The sequence below is a fragment of the Gopherus evgoodei genome, chromosome 1 (assembly GCF_007399415.2).
Source record: "Gopherus evgoodei ecotype Sinaloan lineage chromosome 1, rGopEvg1_v1.p, whole genome shotgun sequence".
Lineage (NCBI taxonomy): Eukaryota > Metazoa > Chordata > Testudines > Testudinidae > Gopherus > Gopherus evgoodei.
The window spans coordinates 282,302,938-282,322,243 of NC_044322.1; the positions used below are offsets into that span (position 1 = coordinate 282,302,938).

At 38.8% G+C, this 19,306-nt stretch overlaps 1 protein-coding gene across 8 annotated transcripts in view; it reads left to right on the plus strand.

The window, feature by feature from the left end:
• The window catches only part of CEP83 (centrosomal protein 83), a 39,865-nt gene extending 20,878 nt beyond the window's left edge, over positions 1–18,987 (plus strand). For 4 of the 8 annotated variants that reach the window (XM_030548533.1, XM_030548531.1, XM_030548532.1 and 1 more), the window contains 9 exons: positions 2,489–2,603; positions 4,279–4,423; positions 4,557–4,706; positions 5,403–5,478; positions 8,461–8,618; positions 9,720–9,849; positions 14,407–14,510; positions 16,521–16,698; positions 18,073–18,987. In XM_030548533.1, coding sequence (XP_030404393.1) covers positions 2,489–2,603; positions 4,279–4,423; positions 4,557–4,706; positions 5,403–5,478; positions 8,461–8,618; positions 9,720–9,849; positions 14,407–14,510; positions 16,521–16,698; positions 18,073–18,258 — 1,242 coding nt within the window. In that variant the 3' untranslated portion in view covers positions 18,259–18,987. Of the gene's footprint in view, positions 1–2,488; positions 2,604–4,278; positions 4,424–4,556; positions 4,707–5,402; positions 5,479–8,460; positions 8,619–9,719; positions 9,850–14,406; positions 14,511–16,520; positions 16,699–18,072 lie in introns of those variants that run through there. The other 4 variants (XM_030548534.1, XM_030548537.1, XM_030548536.1 and 1 more) reach the window with 4 other exon arrangements.
• The last annotated feature ends 319 nt before the right edge of the window (positions 18,988–19,306 follow it).

The window sequence follows — 19,306 nt, forward strand, 5'->3', positions numbered from 1 at the left end:
ACAATGCATTGTGACCTCCCAGAAAACACCATCCTAGCCACCATGGATGTAGAGGCTCTCTACACAAACATCCCACACACAGATGGAATACATGCTGTCAGGAACACTATCCCTGATGATGCCACAGCACAACTGGCTGCTGAGCTCTGTGCCTTTATATTTACACACAACTATTTCAAATTTGATGACAATATATATCTCCAGATCAGTGGCACTGCTATGGGCACCCGCATGGCCCCACAATATGCCAATATCTTTATGGCCGACATGGAACAATGCTTCCTCAGCTCTCGTCCACTCACGCCCCTTCTCTACCTACGCTACATTGATGACATCTTCATCATCTGGACCCATGGGAAAGAGACTCTGGAAAAATTCCACCACGATTTCAACAGCTTCCACCCCACCATCAACCTTAGCCTGGACCAATCAACACAGGAGGTCCACTTTCTTGACACCACAGTGCAAATAAGTGATGGTCACATTAACACCACCCTATATCGAAAACCTACCGACCGCTATGCCTACCTTCATGCCTCCAGCTTCCATCCCGAACACATCACACGATCCATTGTCTACAGCCAAGCACTGAGGTACAACCGCATCTGCTCTAATCCCTCAGACAGAGACCAACACCTATAAAATCTCCACCAAGCATTCTCAAAACTACAATACCCGCACGAGGAAATAAGGAAACAGATCAACAGAGCCAGACGTGTACCCAGAAGCCTCCTACTGCAAGACAAACCCAAGAAAGAAACCAACAGGACTCCACTGGCCATCACATACAGCCCCCAGCTAAAACCCCTCCAACGCATCATCAAGGATCTACAACGCATCCTGGACAATGATCCCACACTTTCACAGGCCTTGGGTGGCAGGTCAGTCCTTGCCCACAGACAACCTGCCAACCTGAAACATATTCTCACCAGTAACTGCACACCGCACCATAATAACTCTAGCTCAGGAACCAATCCATGCAACAAACCTCGATGCCAACTCTGCCCACATATCTACATCAGCGACACCATCACAGGACCTAACCGGATCAGCCACACCATCACTGGTTCATTTACCTGCACATCCACCAATATAATATACGCCATCATATGCCAGCAATGCCCCTCTGCTATGTACATCGGCCAAACTGGACAGTCTCTACGGAAAAGGATAAATGGACACAAATCAGACATTAGGAATGGCAATACACAAAAACCTGTAGGAGAGCACTTCAACCTCCCTGGCCACACTATAGCAGACCTTAAGGTGGCCATCCTGCAGCAAAAAAACTTCAGGACCAGACTTCAAAGAGAAACTGCTGAGCTTCAGTTCATCTGCAAATTTGACACCATCAGCTCAGGATTGAACAAAGACTGTGAATGGCTTGCCAACTACAGAACCAGTTTCTCCTCTCTTGGTTTTCACACCTCAACTGCTAGAACAGGGCCTCATCCTCCCTGATTGAACTGACCTCGTTATCTCTAGCTTGCTTGCTAGCATATATATACCTGCCCCTGGAAATTTCCACTATATGCATCTGAGGAAGTGGGTATTCACCCACAAAAGCTCATGCTCCAAAACGTCTGTTAGTCTATAAGGTGCCACAGGATTCTTTGCTGCTTTTACAGATCCAGACTAACACGGCTACCCCTCTGATACTTCATATTGTTAGAATCTCTATAGCTTCGTTTTGGCTAGAAGTTGAGGAGGTTTAAGCCAGGATGGAAAAACATGAAAGCTAGAGTCCTGGCAGATGGACATAAAATGGAGAAAGCATCAAGGTCCATAATACTGGACTAATGTCTTAATGAGGCACTTCAAGTGAGCAGCCTTCTAAGCACAAGCTGCACAGGTTTGGGACATCTGCTTGTAGAAGTGTATGCTTCAAAATATCAGGATACTATCTTTTGTTTAGAAATCCAATCTGTCTCACTGGGTGTGCAAAATCACAGTAAATAAAAGAGCACAAGCTTTCTCTAAAAAGGAAGCTTTCCAGTCTGGTGCTTGTAGCTGGCTGCTTCAACATGATGTATTACAACTCTAGTATATGACACCTTGGTAACTGGTTTAGTGTCTGCTCTGAGTACATCTTTCCTATGGAGACATATAGTGCAGAATTAAGCATGTGCAGTAACTCATATTAACAGTTACTTGTAATTTATCCAAGAATTTCCAGTGTCTTAAATTTGAAGGATTTATGGAAAGAAAGTGGCAATGGAGTATAATTTGGGGAGTGACAGTGTATTAATAGCCTTATTGTTGCTAAGCAGATATGGGATATATAGCCTGGATGCTTGGTTACTTTGAAGTGGCTATATGAAAAACAGTGGATGAAAAGAATTTTTCACAAAGTGTATTTTCTAGAATAGGCATGGATTGCCATTGTTTAAAGTATTTGCTTGTAAGGAAGATGCTATATGACAAGCTTGGATCAAAATAATTGCTAGGATATAATATTAGTGATTTGGTTTTATTTTCTAATTAACAGGTAGATGAACTTAAGCATTCACACAAATTAGAAGTAACTAATGTCAGACTGGAGGCAGCAAGAGCCAAGAGTGAGGTAGAAAGAGAGAGAAACAAGATTCAAAGTGAAATGGATGGTAATGTGCAATTAGTTTCTAATGGTTTCTGTTGTAACCTGCAGCTCCTACCATACTACACTAAAAATTAACCTCTGAAGAAACACATTGACTATCTGCACTATAATAGATAATCTGAAAATGAATTTGCTGTCTAAAAACATTGTCGTATCCCCTAATCCACCAGGTGTAGAAGCTGTGTATGAATGACTCTCATTTTATGTAAATTCATGAACCCAGGACATATCTTAGCATAATCTGTGCTAATTCACATATTTAGATAACTTGCCTTATCAATTTTATTGAATATTCCCAATTGTATAGTCAGTTTCTTTTTTGTTATAATTAGTGCTTGAACTAAGGGTTTAATGTCTACAGAAGATTGACAATGGGACCTCCTGTATTCCATGATTCTGCAGCTATAAAATTTGCCACAGAGTTAGGCTCAAGGATCTAGACTTTCATCTGAAGAAAAATGATTGTTTCTAGCCTTCATGGTTTTGAAGAAAATCTTCCAAAAACAGTTGGAATGTAATCAGTGCATTTGTTATCTGTCTGAATAGGTTGACAGTCTGAAATAATAGCTTATAGGGGTGTGAATGCCAAAGCTTCCTGGGGTGCATTTAAATATCAGAACAGTTAACTGTTTCACAGCTGATCATTTTAGCAGAACATTCACTTTATCCAACAATCCCAAAATATATCCCTCATTTTCCTGGATGAAAAAAAGAAGCTGTCAAAATCTCTAGCTTCCACCCCAAAGTTCTAGAAATATAGTTGTTTGCTAGCAATACAAAAATGTGTAGTCTATTGAAAACTGAAAATGTCAGAACAAAGTAAAAACAGTTAATTTTAATATTAAAATAATGTACTTACTTCATTATTTATTTTGATATTTCATTCCACAAACCCTTTCACTTTTAAACTTACCTGAAGTTGTTGCAGCATTTTCAGCTTCTTACTGGATTGCCTAATAAATCAAGGGTCAGGTCCATCTTGCCATTCAGTACATGGGCCCTGAATATCACATTAGTTTTCTCATTTCACTCTTCTTTTTACAGCCATAGTATTTAATCATTCAGAATCATGTAGGGCAGTAACTTTTCCACTACTGTTGATGTTTCCACAAATCTATTTTCCATTGTAACTGGTCTCTGGTACATTAGAGTTTTAGGTTTTCAATATAGTCAGTGTTCTTCCCAATTCCACTTCAGCTTGTTTTAGTGAATTAAAATAGGGGATATTCTCTAACTAGATCATTAAAGTTCCATTAGTGATTTATTAGTTTCCCATCAACTTCAGCTTGTACTCTCTAAGTATAATGCATTTGTTCACTTAACTCTTCCATATCCACAATGGAAGGTTTTATCCAGGGGCATTTGTTTAACTAATATGGTTGTTTACTAAATCTAAATTGCAGACTCAGTTCTTAATCCAAGTCTGTGCTGCTTATTTTAGTATTTTTAGAAAAATATTTAGTCATGATTACATAAGAATTAGTTTCTAATTGTGTTTTCTATTTTAAAGTATTTTTATTTAACAGTAGTAAAAGCCTTGCACATTTTATCTCATTAAAATGATGGAATATTATGGGTGAATGAAAAGTGGATTCACAGTTCCATTTTATCTGTGTTTGTAAAATGATTTTAATACTTTAAATATTTCATCATGCTGATGTATATATTGTATAAAACAGGATTGCATTCAGACAATGAAATTCTCAAGGCAGCAGTTGAACGCCACAAAGTGCTTTTAGTAGAAAAGGATCGTGAGCTCATTCGTAAAGTACAAGCTGCCAAAGAAGAAGGCTTTCAAAAACTTGCAGCATTACAGGAAGAAAAGTATGTCTACTTGTTTACTGCTCTGTTTTTAAAAAGGGTAGGGGACAGCATGACTTAACTTGTTTAATGTTATATTCAACTGAACATTTTTGTTATCACTTTGTCCTTGTGTAAATATTGAACATTGTTTCAGGTTAGAACTTGAGAACAGATTAGCTGAGTTAGAGAAAATGAAAGTGGAACAAGATGCTTGGAGGCAATCTGAAAAGGATGAGTATGAAGAAAAATTGCATTTTATGCAGCTGGCAGAAGAGTCTATCAGAAGGGAGCTTCAGAATGTTAGGTAATGTATGTGGGTTTTTAAAAAAACCGTGTTTAAAATATACAAAGTGTTTGTTTTAAAACAATTTTTTTAGCTTCTTCATATAAGAAGGAAAACAAAGAATTAATAATAATTTAAAAAACAAAGCTCAGAGGAGTCATGGGTTACAGAATTTTAAGCAGAATATCTTCCCCCGCCTCCCAATAAATGCTGTTTAAAGTAATTTTTAATTAGTTAAATGTTAAAAACTGATCTCTTGGTGGCTGCTGGTTCAGTCTCACAGCCCCAAAAACCACTCTCTTTCCCTAGAATTGGTTTTTTTGTGAACATGTGGCAAATCAAGAGGCCTAATTTGATTGCTCCTACTCTGTAAGCATCTTTTTCTGTACAAGTCTTAACTTAACAGTTGTCAAAGTTCTCAATGGAGTTCTACAACTGTTTATCACATCCACATACCCACATGTATAAACCCCAGTGTCAAATCAAGGATATATAAAATCAGGCAAATCATTGGAATCTGACATTAGTGTAGTCTAATCATACAGTAGAAACACAACTTCTTATTTTATAATTGACGCAAGAGTGTATTGTTGAGTATCAGCCTTTCAAATGGTTAAACAGACTTATCTGTTTAACTACTAACAAGCTGAATAGTTATGTTTTAGAATAGTTACATTTTAATTAGACAAAAATAATTATACCTATATTAAATTTTAGGTTAAAACTTCAACAGCAAACTATACAGTCTGAGGAGTTAGAAAAAGAGAAAAGTGAAAATGCTGATCTTAAACAGGTAAGAGTTTGTATCATACTGTGATATTTTACTGTGAACGGTCTTCATCCCTTTATTCATTTAAAGCAAAGAACTCTTATGTTCATAGTGAAAGTTCTTTTTTTCAATGCTTTTTAAAACTCAAAGGGCAAAAATGGATAGAGGGACAGTCTTTTCTGAGCCCTTATAAATGGATTTATCACAATCTTTTGCTTCAGCTACTTATTTCTCTATGTATTGTAAGGATTTCAGAACTCCGAATGTTGCTGGTCCTTTGGTTTAACTGGAGATCCAGGTTCCATACACTTATAAACTGTTTCTCAGTAACACTTCGTATTTACATTGCACCTTTCACCCTAGGTACTTCAAGTACTTTACAAACATTTTATAGATTAATAAACTCAGGTGAAGTGGCTTGCCAGAACTGCACTATGAATTGGTAACAGTGTTGAAAATACAATCTTAAGTCTCCTAACTCCTGATAGGCCATGTTGTCTCCTGGGTAACTAATGAACCTGACAGATCCTTAAAGAAAGGGAGACCGCAGTACAGGTCTGTCGCATCTTAGGCGCATTTAACATGTGCGATTTCAGCTTTACGCGGTCAGCAAAAACAAGAAACAAAAAAAGAGAAAAATAACAATTTAAATACTGTTTCTATAGTGTGGGCGATTCATCCTGCCATTACACTCAATGTAATTTTGACTATACATGATTTTCGCTTTACGCGCTGACTGTGGAACGTAACCCCAGCATAAGATGAGACAGACCTGTACATATTTCATGCTTCCCTATAATCTAGTTATGGAGCTGTGGCTTTGAAAAAGCTGGCTACTTATTTAGCCAGAGTGAATTTACCAATCACAGTTTCAGCTGATAGGGAAAATAGGTAGATGTCTACAGTGAAAAAGACCAGTTAAGAGTGAAGATATTAGTAAGTATCTTAAAAAAGCCCACCTCTCATACCAAAGACAGTTTGGGTGGAATTGTCAAAAATGTTCAAGTGTTGGCCAAACTGTTCCTGGTGAAATCCGGTAAAATTCTTATTTACTTCAATGGGAGCAGAGTCAGACCAATGCTTAACACTCCTGAAAATACCATTTATTAACTTGATGAGTGAGTGAGTTCTGTGCCAAATGCTCCAGATAATCATAGATTTTTTTTTTTAATTATAGAATTTAAGGTTGGAAGGGACCTCCGGAGGTCATCTAGTCCAACCTCCTGCTCAAAGCAGGACTAATCCCCAGCCACATTTTTATCCCAGTTCCCTAAATGGCCCCCTCAAGGATTGAACTCACAGCCCTGGGTTTAGCAGGCCAATGCTTAAACCACTGAGCTATCCCTTCCCTCCCAAAATCATGGAAGGGAAATAAAGCTCAAGTTTGGTTACCTAGGGATCTTCTAATGCAAAAGACAATACATAATATTTTTCACAGTTGCCACTATGAAACAGAGTTAAATTTAGAAGTCTGGCACTTACCTGAGCTCCAATTAGTTACCAGATTTAAGTGTTGTCTAATACACCAAAACTCCTTCAACTTACTCTGCTCTTGTAAAAATTCATAACAGCGTTGTAGTTATGGGTGAAGAGAGGCGCACATATTATGTGCTCTTGTCTTCAGGCACATGTAACTTTTCCCCAGAAAAAAAATCTCTTTGGACTGAAATTTCTCATACTTGTTTACAGTCTGGAGATGAGTCTGCTTTTTGTTTGTTTTTTAGAGTTTGAAGAAAATCCATTTAGTGATTTTTGAGTTAATTGTCTGGCAAAATGTGTGTTCACATTTAAATAAAACTGTTCATAGGCTCTTTTGCACTTGCAGCTGACATGCAGGGACGTTATGCAGGGGAGTGCAGAGGTTGTACTCCCCTTTACAGTCATGTAAGGTTGGGCCACAATCCTGGCCCTTTGTATTTTGGATAATTGCCTCACTTATTCTGTTAAATTTGTCTGTGATTGTCATAGCATTCTTTCTCAAATCTGAACCTTAGAGTCCAGGAATGAGATACTAGCATGAATTTCCCTAAGCTTAATTACCAGCTTAGATCTGATAGGCTGCCACCACCCAAAAATATAGTGTTTGGGGCACTCTGACCTCCCCAACCTTCCCTGGGGACCCCAAGAACCCAGACCCCTTGGGTTCTTAAAACAAGGAGAAATAAAACCATTCCCCCACCTTCCCCCTCTCAGAACTTCCCTCCCTGGGCTATCCTGAGATACTGATCTAACCTCTTAAATCACCATACAGAGAAGCATCTCCCTTCCATTCCACAAAGAGGCAAACAGATTCAAGGAAAACAGAGAGAGATTTTCTCTCTTCCCCCTCCCCACCCGTCCTGGTGAGTTATCCCAATCCCCTGGGATAAAACAAGGGATAAAACAAGATAAAACAGATCCACAATTGCAAATAGAGTAAAACAATTAAAAAAAAAAAACCTAAACCGCCTGTTTTTACTTACTACTTGAAAAGAAACTTAGAGAGCCTGTAGTAATGTCTGGTCTCTCTCAGACCCTCTGAGAGAAGAACAAAGAACTCACACCCAAACTTCCCTCCACCTGAATTTAAAAGTATCTTGTCTTCTGATTGGTCTTCTGGTCAGGTGTCCAGTTTCCTGCTTGTAACCCTTTACAGGTATAAGAGACATTAACCCTTAACACTGTTTATGACAGTGATGCTTCAATATTTTATGAGTGTCAATGTCTCATTGCTGGGCTCTGTAATTTCTGCAAGAGCTCCAGCAAAGGGTACTAAAGAGTAATGACTTTTGTTTATGCTATCTCTCCCTCCTTGTAACCTCAGAGGAAACCTCCTGCCTTATACACAGAAAACGTATTGTAAAAGTTCCAGAGAGCAGACAAAAAAGACATACATACTACAAAGACATAATGGGACAAATGGCCAGACATCATGGCAACCGCCTCCTCCTCCCTCCCATTATCCCAAACTACTTGTCACTTGTTCATATTTTTCCCTCAAATAAAAACCATCTTTTTCTTTGGTAGCAAATTCATGATGTGCAACTCCAAGTGGCTTCACTTTCTCAGTCTGAAAATGACTTGCTCGACTCTAATCAAAAGCTGAAGGAAATGGTAGAGAGATTAAAACAAGAATGTCGAAATGCAAGAAGTCAAGCAGAAAAAGCTCAGCTCGAAGCAGAGAAGTATGATTTACTTTTTTGTCTGTTTAATTTTTTTTTCAAGCTTGCATGTAGTTCTTTAATAGTATTTCTCACCATTGCTATGGCTTACTGATAATATAATAATGCCCCTCTTTGTCCAGATCTTGACTGTATTATGAGAAAAATGAGAATTCTTAGAGTGTGCTTTTAATTTCAGCTTCCTGATGTAAAAATAGATTTCTGTCTTGTGATAGCTTTAACAATATGACAGGTTTCAGAGTAGCAGCCGTGTTAGTCTGTATCCGCAAAAAGAACAGAAGTACTTGTGGTACCTTAGAGACTAACAAATTTATTTGAGCATAAGCTTTTGTGGGCTACAGCCCACTTCATTGGATGCATCGGCTGGAATATACAGCAAGAAGATATTTATACATACACCAAACATGAAAAGGTGGAAGTAGCCATGTGAACTGTAAGAGGCCAGTCAACTGAGATGAGCTATCATCAGCAGGAGGAAAAAAACCTTTCGAAGTGATAATCGAAATGACCCATAGAATAATATGGATACGCGTCCATTTTCTGTTCACAGTTGACCCTTGTTGAAGTAAGAAATATGTATGGGATTAAATTCTGGTCCCATTGAAGTCAATATTGACTTGAGTGGGGCTGGGATTTCCCCTATGGCTTCTGTTGTAGCAATTTTTGCAGTGGATAAAGGCAAAATGGCTTGTTTCTATATTTGAAAAGGGTTTGGCGCTGCTTCGGCCAGTCTCCACTACATTCTAATGTGGCTCCCACACGTAAAGGCAGAAATTTGTCCTGTGCGCACAATTTATGGAGTATCAGAAGGCTAATCCAAAGAAAAAGCCTGTACAGCCATCTGTTTTATTGGAATCCGTTTACAAAGTTAGCCATTTTATTTGAATTAAGCCAATAATTAAGTTATGAATTCAAAAGTCCAAATTTGCAGAACTTCGAGAACAGTTCAAATTTAAGTTAGATACTTCAAACATATGGTTCAAGAAGGAAAGAGTGGGTGAAATAAAGTGTATATGTCAGAGATCCTAGAGGCTGACATTTATTAAAAAGAATTAATCCAGCATTTTGTTTACACCACCACTCTTTGAAATATTGTTCTCCTAGGACATTAGAAGACCGACGTGTAGAGTGGTTGGAAGAAAAGCATAAATTTATTCAGCGCATCACAGAAAGAGAAGAGAAGTATGACCAGGTGAAAGAGAAACTGCACCGGGCTGCTGTTGCTCAAAAAAAGGCATGTTGACTCTTCAGTGCTTATGAAGAGAGAGCGAGAGCTCAGCTTTCAATTTGTGCAAGCAGAATTATTTTTTATATTGACATTTTAATGGCAGCATATATGTACATTAGAATGGCCCTACTGGGTCAGACCAAAGGTCCATCTAGCCCAGTATCCTGTCTACCGACAGTGGCCAGTGCCAGGTGCCCCAGAGGGAATGAACAGGTAATCATCAAGTGATCCATCCCTGCTCATCCTGGCTAATAGCCATTGATGGACCTATCCTCCATGAATTCATCTAGTTCTTTTTGAAACCTGTTATCGTCTTGTCCTTCACAACGTCCTCTGGCAAGGAGTTCCACAGGTTGACTGTGCGTTGTGTGAAGAAATACTTCCTTTTATTTGTTTTAAATCTGCTGCCCACTAATTTAATTTGGTGACCTCTAGCTCTTGTGTTATGCGAAGTAGTAAACAACACTTCCTTATCTACTTTCTCTACATCAGTCATGATTTTATAGACCTCAATCATATCTCTCCTTAGCTGTCTCTTTTCCAAGCTGAAAAGTCCAAGTCTTTCCTTATACGGAAGCTGTTCCATACCCCTAATAATTTTTGTTTCCCTTTTCTGAACCTTTTCCAATTCCAATATACTTTTTTGAGATGGGGCGACTACATCTGCACACAGCATTCAAGATATAGATATACCGTGGCTTTATATAGAGGCAACATGGTATTTTCTGTCCTATTATCTATCCCTTTCTGAATTATTCCCAGCATTCTGTTTGCTTTTTTGACTGCCCCTGCACACTGAGTGGATGTTTTCAGAGAACTATCCACAATCATAGAATCACAGAGTTGGAAGGGGCCTCAGGAGGTCATCTAGTCCAGTGGTTCTCAAACTTTTGTACTGGTGACCCCTTTCACATAGCAAGTCTCTGAATGCGACCTCCCCCCCCCTTATAAATAAAAAACACTTTTTAATATATTTACCACCATTATAAATGTTGGAGGCAAAGCGGGGTTTGGGGTGGAGGCTGACAGCTCACGATCCCCCCCCACGTAATAAACTTGCGACCCCCTCAGGTCCCGACCCCCAGTTTGAGAATCCCGATCTAGTCCAGTCCCTTGCTCAAAGCAGGACCAATCACCAACTAAATCATCCCAGTCAGGGCTTTGTCAGGCCTGACCTTAAAAACCTCGAAGGAAGGAGATTCCACCACCTCCCTAGGTAACCCATTCCAGTGCTTCACCACCCTCCTAGTGAAAAAGTTTGTCCTAATATCCAACCTAAACCTTCCTCACTGCAACTTGAGACCATTGCTCCTTGCTACTCCTGAGAACAGTCTAGATCCAGCCTCTTTGGAACCCCCTTTCACGTAGTTGAAAGCAGCTATCAAATCCCCCCTCATTCTTCTCTTGTGCTGACTAAATAACCCCATTTCCCTCAGCCTCTCCTCATAAGTCATGTGCTCCAGCCTCCTAATCATTTTTGTTGCCCTCCGCTGGACTATTTCCAATTTTTCACATCCTTGTAGTGTGGGGCCCAAATCTGGACACACTATTCCAGATGAGGCCTCGCCAATGCCAAATAGAGGGGAACGATCATGTCCCTCTGTGGTGTTAGCCTTCTTGGCACATTGTTGACTTATATAGCTTCTCGTCCACTGTAACCCCAGGTCCTTTTCTGCAGAACTGCTGCCTAGCCACTCGGTCCCTAGTCTGTAGCAGTGCATGGGATTCTTCTGTCCAAGGTGCAGGACTCTGCACTTGTCCTTGTTGAACCTCCTCAGATTTCTTTTGGCCCAATCCTCAATTTGTCTAGGTCCCTCTGTATCCTATCCCTACCCTCCAGTGTATCTACCACTCCTCCCAGTCTAGTGTCATCTGCAAACTTGCTTAGAGTGCAGTTCACGCCATCCTCCAGATCAGTAATGACTCCAAGATCTTTTTCTTGAGTGGTAACAGTTAATTTAGACCCCCATCATTTTATTATCATTTTATTTTTATATATATTTTATATATATATATTGGAAATAATATATATAATTATATATATTATTGGAAATAATAATCCCAACTATTATATATATATAGAGATATAGATATAGATATAAAAAAAATAGTTGGGATTATTATTTCCAATGTGCATTACTTTGCATTTATCAACACTGAAATTTCATCTGCCATTTTGTTGCCCAGTCACCCAGTTTTGAGAGATCCTTTTGTAGCTCTTTGGAGTCTGCCTGGGTCTTAAGTATCTTTAGTAATTTTGTATCATCTGCAAATTTTGTCACCTCACTGTTTACCCCTTTTTCCAGATCACTTCTGAATATGTGGAATAGGACTGGTCCCAGAACAGACCCCTGGGGAACACCACTATTTACCTCTCTCCGTTCTGAAAACTGACCATTTATACCTTTTAACCAGTTACCAATCCGTGGGAGCACCTTCCCTCTTATCCCATGGCAGCTTTCTTTGTGTAAGAGCCTTTGGTGAGGGAATTGTCAAAAGGCTTTCAGAAGATCTAAGTACACTATATCCACTGGATCCCCTTGGTCCACATGCTTGTTGACCCCCTCAAAGAATTTTAGTAGATTGATGAGGCATGATTTCCCTTTACTAAAACCATGTTGACCCTTCCTCAACAAATTATGTTTATCTATATGTCTGACAATATTGTTCTTTATTAAAGATTCAACCAGTTTGCCCGGTACTGAAGTCAGGTTTACAGGCCTGTAATTGCCGGGATCACCTCTGGAGCCCTTTTTAAAAATTGGTGTCACATTAGCTATCCTCCATTCATCTGGTACAGAAACTGATTTAAATGATAGGTTACAGCTTAGAGTTTTTAGTTCTGCAATTTCACATTTAAGTTCCTTCAGAACTCTTGGGTGAATGCCATCTGGTCCTGGTGACTTACTGCTGTTTAATTTATCAATTGTTCCAAAACCACCTCTAGTGATACCTCAATCTGAGACAGTTCCTCAGATCTATCACCTAAAAAGAATGGCTCAGGTTTGGGAATCTCCCTCACATACTCAGCCATGAAGACTGAAGAATTCATTTAATTTCTCTGCAATGGCCTTGTCATCCTTGAGAGCTCCTTTGAACCTCGATTGTCCAGTGGCCCTACTGGTTGTTTAGCAGGCTTCCTGCTTCTGATGTACTTAAAAAAAAAGAAAGAAAGAAAAGAAAAAAAGTTGCTATTACTTTTTGAGTCTTTGGCTAACTGTTCCTCAAATTCTTTTTTGGCCTTCCTAATTGTATTTTTACACTTCATTTGCCAGTGTTTATGCTCCTTTCTATTTTCCTCACTAGGATTTAACTTCCATTTTTTGAAGGAGGCCCTTTTGCCTCTCTCTGCTTCTTTTGTTGTTTAACCACAGTGGCTCTTCTTTGGTTCTCTTACTATGTTTTTTAAATTGGGTATACGTTACATCAATATTCTCATTTAATACGAGGCACTCTAGTTGACCCATTTGATTATTTTTGTAATTTTATATATATATATATATATATATATATATATATATATATATATATATATATATATATATATATATATATATATATATATATATATATATATATATATATATATATATATATATATATATATATATATATATATCTCAAAATATATCAGGTGTTTTAAGATAGGCATAAATTCATGTATGTGAGATTACAGTAGTTGTAATATGCTTTATAGAAGCCAACCATGTTGTTCAATTAAATATTTTTTTGTTATTGGTGAGCTTGGAGATGGACCAAGATAGATACCAGTAGGATGACATTTCCCTTTTTAGTAACATCTATTTGGTACATTGTTCCTCCCCAAGCAACTGTTACACACCCAGGGGTTGGTAATACTGTTAATGGAAATACTGAATTTTATATTTTTGTTTCCCGCTAAAATTGCATGTTCTGGAACAGCTAGCACAAAAGGAGAAACTGGTTATTAATTTTTCCAAGTCCATATGTTTTAGACCTTAATAAAGCTCCTTAATAAAGCATTAGTTAGTAATTTTAAGCACCATAAACATATAAAACAGAATACAGATGTCAGTTGTTTAACATTGATGTCGCCATCAGCAAATCATGTCAGAGAGGAAATAAAATCTGCAGTTCCTAAGGTATTATTTATATTTCTAAACAATGAGTACATGGTGAGCTTATATAATTTGCCTATCAATTTGGCATTGTCTTACAAGACTTAGCAGCTGTTCCAGTTTCCCAACAGGTGGTTTAGAATTGTCTATAACCTACCCATACAACTGGATACTTTTTGTGTTGCTGCTTTACCTTCCTTTACGGCATATTTCCTTCAACATCGGGCATTTGGGGATTCCAAGCCTCTTTTTTTGGTACATTACTTTTCTAAAGCAAAGAAAGGATGGAAAGCAAATATATCTTTTTCTTTCCGCCATTTTCAACAAAATTACATCTCTTCATAAGGAAATGCTAAAAATTATGGAATCTTGTAACTGAAATGCAAGTGCAAAGTAGATGTAACTTGATCAAAATGATCAAAACAGTTGACACAACTTCTAAGTGTTCAAAATGTGTGTTTGACAGAGAAAGGCCCTCAATGACAATAAACAAAAGAGGCTGCAGGAGAAAATAGAACTCTTGGAAGCAAAGAGGGAAGAACTAGAAACTGAAAACCAAGTGTTAAATAGGTAATAAAATATTAGATTTTGTTTGAATTGGTCCTTAGAATTGTAAACCAGTTGTTTTGAGGTATTTTGTTTCTAGATTGATTGATTGATTGGTGTAATAATTCTGTAAATGAATCTCCTAAATGATTTGATTTTACCATTACAAAATATTTGAGATGTGTGTAACTTACAGGTTAGCCACTGGGGCCCAATCCAACTGCATTCTTGTGGGAAAGACCTCTGCTCCTGCATGGAGACCCATTGAAGTCAGTGTGCTGTTGCAGGATAGGGCTGTTGGAGCTATTTTTGTACTAGGAGGCCACCATACTCTTCAGAATTAACATACAAAATCCTCTTGTTAAACACCCCCATGCAAATAAGTTATTTCCTTGTTGTGGCTTTACCAGTTTAAAACTTGACTGTAATAGATTCTTAGAATGTCAGTGAAAAGTTGAATTAATACTCCAAGACAATTACATTTTTCCAATATTCCAAATACATTTAAAGTACCGAGGTTTAAATGTGATATATTTTCCTTTTGAAGGGATTTACTGCACATGAAAGTGAAGAAGCTTAAGCTCAGCCTAAAATGGCCGGTGCACCGTACAACAGGCTAGAAATAAGTTTTCTAATGTGACTTTAAGGACGAACTAAATTGCAACTGTGGTGTCCAACAGGAAATATGGTTGCCTTAATTTCGTTTGCAGACATCCAAGTTATGTTTTTAAAAGTGTAATGAATTCTGATAAAGGTTTGTTGTAGATTCTTCCTACAAGGACAAACAGCTGATCTGGCTTTCTCTTAAACAAATCTTTGGGTATCGACTGCCTGACATGTCCATCCAACCAGGGTTGGAAATGAAACACTGATCTCCCATCTTTCCATCAGTGCTGAATTTGTGTTTAAAAAAAAAAAAAAGTGCTGGGGCTCAAGCAATAACGATGGCCTCCATCGCACAGCATGATCTCGTGCATCACTGACAGAAGAAGTGCTGGGACTGCACCTAAGCATGAAAAGAAGTGCAGTGGTTGAGCCCCAACACAAATTAAGCTCTGCTTTCCTTGTAAATTCACAGAGCTGCAGCTATGCCCTGTACTACACTTCACAGAGAGGAGATACACCATTAGCTATGTACTTTCTTCTTGATATGTAGAATAGGGAGCAACTGTCTGAATGGAACAAGAGGATGATTATATCAAGCTAGTGGTCCAAGAAGGCAAATTATGTTTCTTGTCCTGCTCAGTGACATTTACAAATAAACTGCCAAGAGAGGCTGACTTTCATCCTGTAGTTGAATGCGCTAGTCAATTAACAGATAGTAAGGTGTACACACAGTCATGTTCAGTTTTCTTATGCTAGTCAGACTGAGCAGATGGCAGCAGGAGGCTCGCATCAGAAGGTTCCATCGCAATCAGATTTTGGACATTTGGGGAAAGAGGAGAAAAAAATAGTATGACTGCACCAGGAGTCTCTTGAGGAGCAGGCTTGTTAGACTGGGAAGAACAGTGCTGAGAGAAGGTTAAAACAGATAGCAGGGTACAGTGTGTGAGACTAGCAGTATCACAGACATCCAGGTAAGCGGAAGTAAAGAAAAGGAAAAATAACCCAGAAGGGTGTAAGAAAACCAGACTAAAATCTTCTTGGAAAGATACGGCAGTTCCTGGTTCTTCCAGTGCCTTTAGAGCATGTGGAGGGTCTGACTCATCTTTGATTTAAATACTTTAAAAAGCCGTTTTAACTATAGTACTACTCACTACTGTGAACAGTACATTAAAATCTGAATTTATTTCCCTGCTGTTGAGTACATTCTAGTCTGTGAGACTGTAGTTTATATCATTTGAGGTGTAAAACGGACTTCCCAAACATTTAAACACAAATAAAGTGCTTCTCCTTGTTCTATATGGGCTATACACGTCCATCCTGAAGCAGCACTTTATTGGGAGAGTGTATAGCAACGTGTTAGAGAGAGATGTGTTTCTGTGCTATGGTACTCTTAAGCATTCTGAGCAATATGAACACCTTATTTCATAGACAGAATGTTCCCTATGAAGAATACACTCGCCTTCAGAAAAGACTAAAGGATTTACAGCGCAGACACAATGAATTCCGGAGTTTAATTCTGGTTCCTAACATACCATCGCTCAATCCAGTCAGTGGGATGTCATCTACCTTAGTTCCTGCACCTGAAATATCTTTTCCCCATCTGCAGGTGGTGATGTATTAAATATTACTCAGATCCACATTTATTATTTCATATACCTTAGCAAAGGATGGAGTTAGTTGCTAACCTGGGACATAAATAGTGGCTACCAAAGTAAAGTTTCTGCATTAATAGTTTAGGCTATTAATAGTGTTTAAAAGCGTAAAGGGAGGAGTAATGAATACTGTCATGTTGTGGCCTAATATAGAGAGAACTGATCATATAAAATACATCTCACTAGACCCACTTCAGATGTAAATCCCTTGCTTCATTTTTGTTATGCAATTGCCATATGATGCTGGTGGTTTGTGGGTAACATTTAGTTATCTAGGCGGTCTGTTGTGTTGTATTGAAAAATGTTTTCCTTTTTGTGAACGTGCTCCCAGCCCTGGAGCAGTTATAATGGCCACAAAATCAAAATTTGTAACAGGAAATGAAAACACCAGAAGCACAATTATAATTCGGTTGCACCCTGCTAGCAACTGCTTCCCTTCTGATTCCTCAGATTTACAAATCTGCTACTCGTCTCATCCTAGGCTCCAGACTGTTTTGTCCCTTGTCTTATGGTTACACCCCCAGCTGTGAATCTAGTCTTGAGCAATTCACTGGCTTCGTTATTTGGAGGAGTTGCGGAGAAATGAGAGCCCCTTCTGTGCATGGGAGCAAACTGAGGGTATGTCTACACACTGCAAAGAAAAACCCATGGCACCTGGGTCAGTTGACTCGGGCTCAGGGCTAAAAATACAGTGTAGACATTTAGCCTGGGTTTGAAACCCTCCTCCGTTGCTGGGGTTCAGAGTCTGGGCTCAGGCTGAGCCTGAATGTCTACCCTGCTATTTTTACTCTGAAGCGTGAGTCCTGCAAGCCTGAGTCAGTTGACCCAGGCTCTGAGAGTTGGTGCTGTGGGTTATTCTTCGCAGTGTAGATGTATCCACAGAAGGGAGATTCCAGTGGCACTTCCCTGCCCCCAGGATCAAAGAGGTGTTTAGTGAATGTGGATACTCCCCTTCACAGTGTAACAGGGAGAAGAGGCAGCTCCCTCTGCCTCCCTCTGACCATGTAGTTTGCTCTTCCGCTAAGAGGGTGCTGTGGTATTGGCTCCTGCCTGTGTCCATTCGTTAGGCTCTGAAGTGCACTGCCGAGGGAGCGCCTGTCATTCACGTGCACATTCCCCACTGCTATTCATGTCGTGAACGTCAGGGACAATGCTTGAAAGCCAATCGAATAAAGACTTTAAAAAAAAATCTTGTTTTCGCATAAAGTAACTTTAAAAGCACTTTTATCTAAAACAAGTAAAGGGGACAGAGAGTAGGGGACAATGTCTCTGCAAGTGTTACAAAATGTAAAGTGTTTTCTTTTTTTTCCTGTGTCCCGAACTCCAAGGAGGAACAGCATCAAAGGGAGCTCTCCCTACTTCGCAAGCGGCTAGAAGATCTAGAAACCACACAGAGAAAACAGCTGCAAGAGCTCGGGCCACGTGGAGAGCGAGTTAGGCTGGGAGTGGACAGTGACTCTGGTAGAAGCAGGATGGTTGAAGAGGATGATATACAAACTGAGGACTCCAAATAAAGCCTGCAGGTTTTAATTACCACTTGACTTCACTACGTTTTCCTTGAGTAGGGTTTTTGAGTGCTTTGCCAAAAACATATTTGTATGTGCCTCACATTGGAAGAGAGGATGAAATATAATCTGCATGGTTTTGTATTTTTGGTGGAACGCAATAAGTTTACTCAAACGTAGATATACAAGTAACCTGGAAGACAAATTTCTTAAAACATATGCAATGATCGAGTTGCACAAAAAATGATTCTTTAAAAAGAATTGTCAAATTTTGGGTTGCATTTTAAGCCATTTAGAAGAAAAAAAACTTGTTTGGAAAAATCTCTTGGAATAACTCTTTCTTCAGGGATTTTTCCCTGCCCACCCACCCACCCACTCAGCTTTTCTGTTACTGTGAAATTGTGCTGTGTTGCTAGCACGTTTTTTTCTTAAAAAAAACCCAACCACGATACGGGATCTGCAAAGAGATGGAGGAGGAAAATAGGTCACATTTTGGACAAAAACAGGACCATAACAATGTACCTTTTGTATTTTTTTATATAAAAAATAAAGTTATGGGAGAACATGGCTAAGTAACAATCAAGGTTTTTATCAAATGCTGCATTATAGATGAAGTATGAATATTTGCCTTTTATATTTTTAGAGAAGTCTCAATTTATATTTAATATATTGTCTTTGTTTACTTAAACCTGATCACATCTATTTATTCAAGGTTTAATATATTTTTTTTTAATTCTCTGTCATCTTGTATTTGCTTTTCATTTAACTAGAGCACTGGTTTGATATCAGGAAACTTAAAGGGACTGAGTCTTTTTCTCTGCCAATGAGAGTTGAAATCTTTCTGGTAGTGCTGCAATGGTTCTCTTTCCTATTTCATGTGCCCACAGCCACTTCCTGGAACGTGACGCTATAGCATGAACAAGCACATAATATAGTTCTTTTAATAGTTAATACTATTAGCTAAAACAGGTCCCTTTATGTAAAGTACTACAAAGGTACGCAAAAGAGGGGCTCAGTCACAGGAGTTAACACCTTTCCTTTAGCATCTGTCCAAACA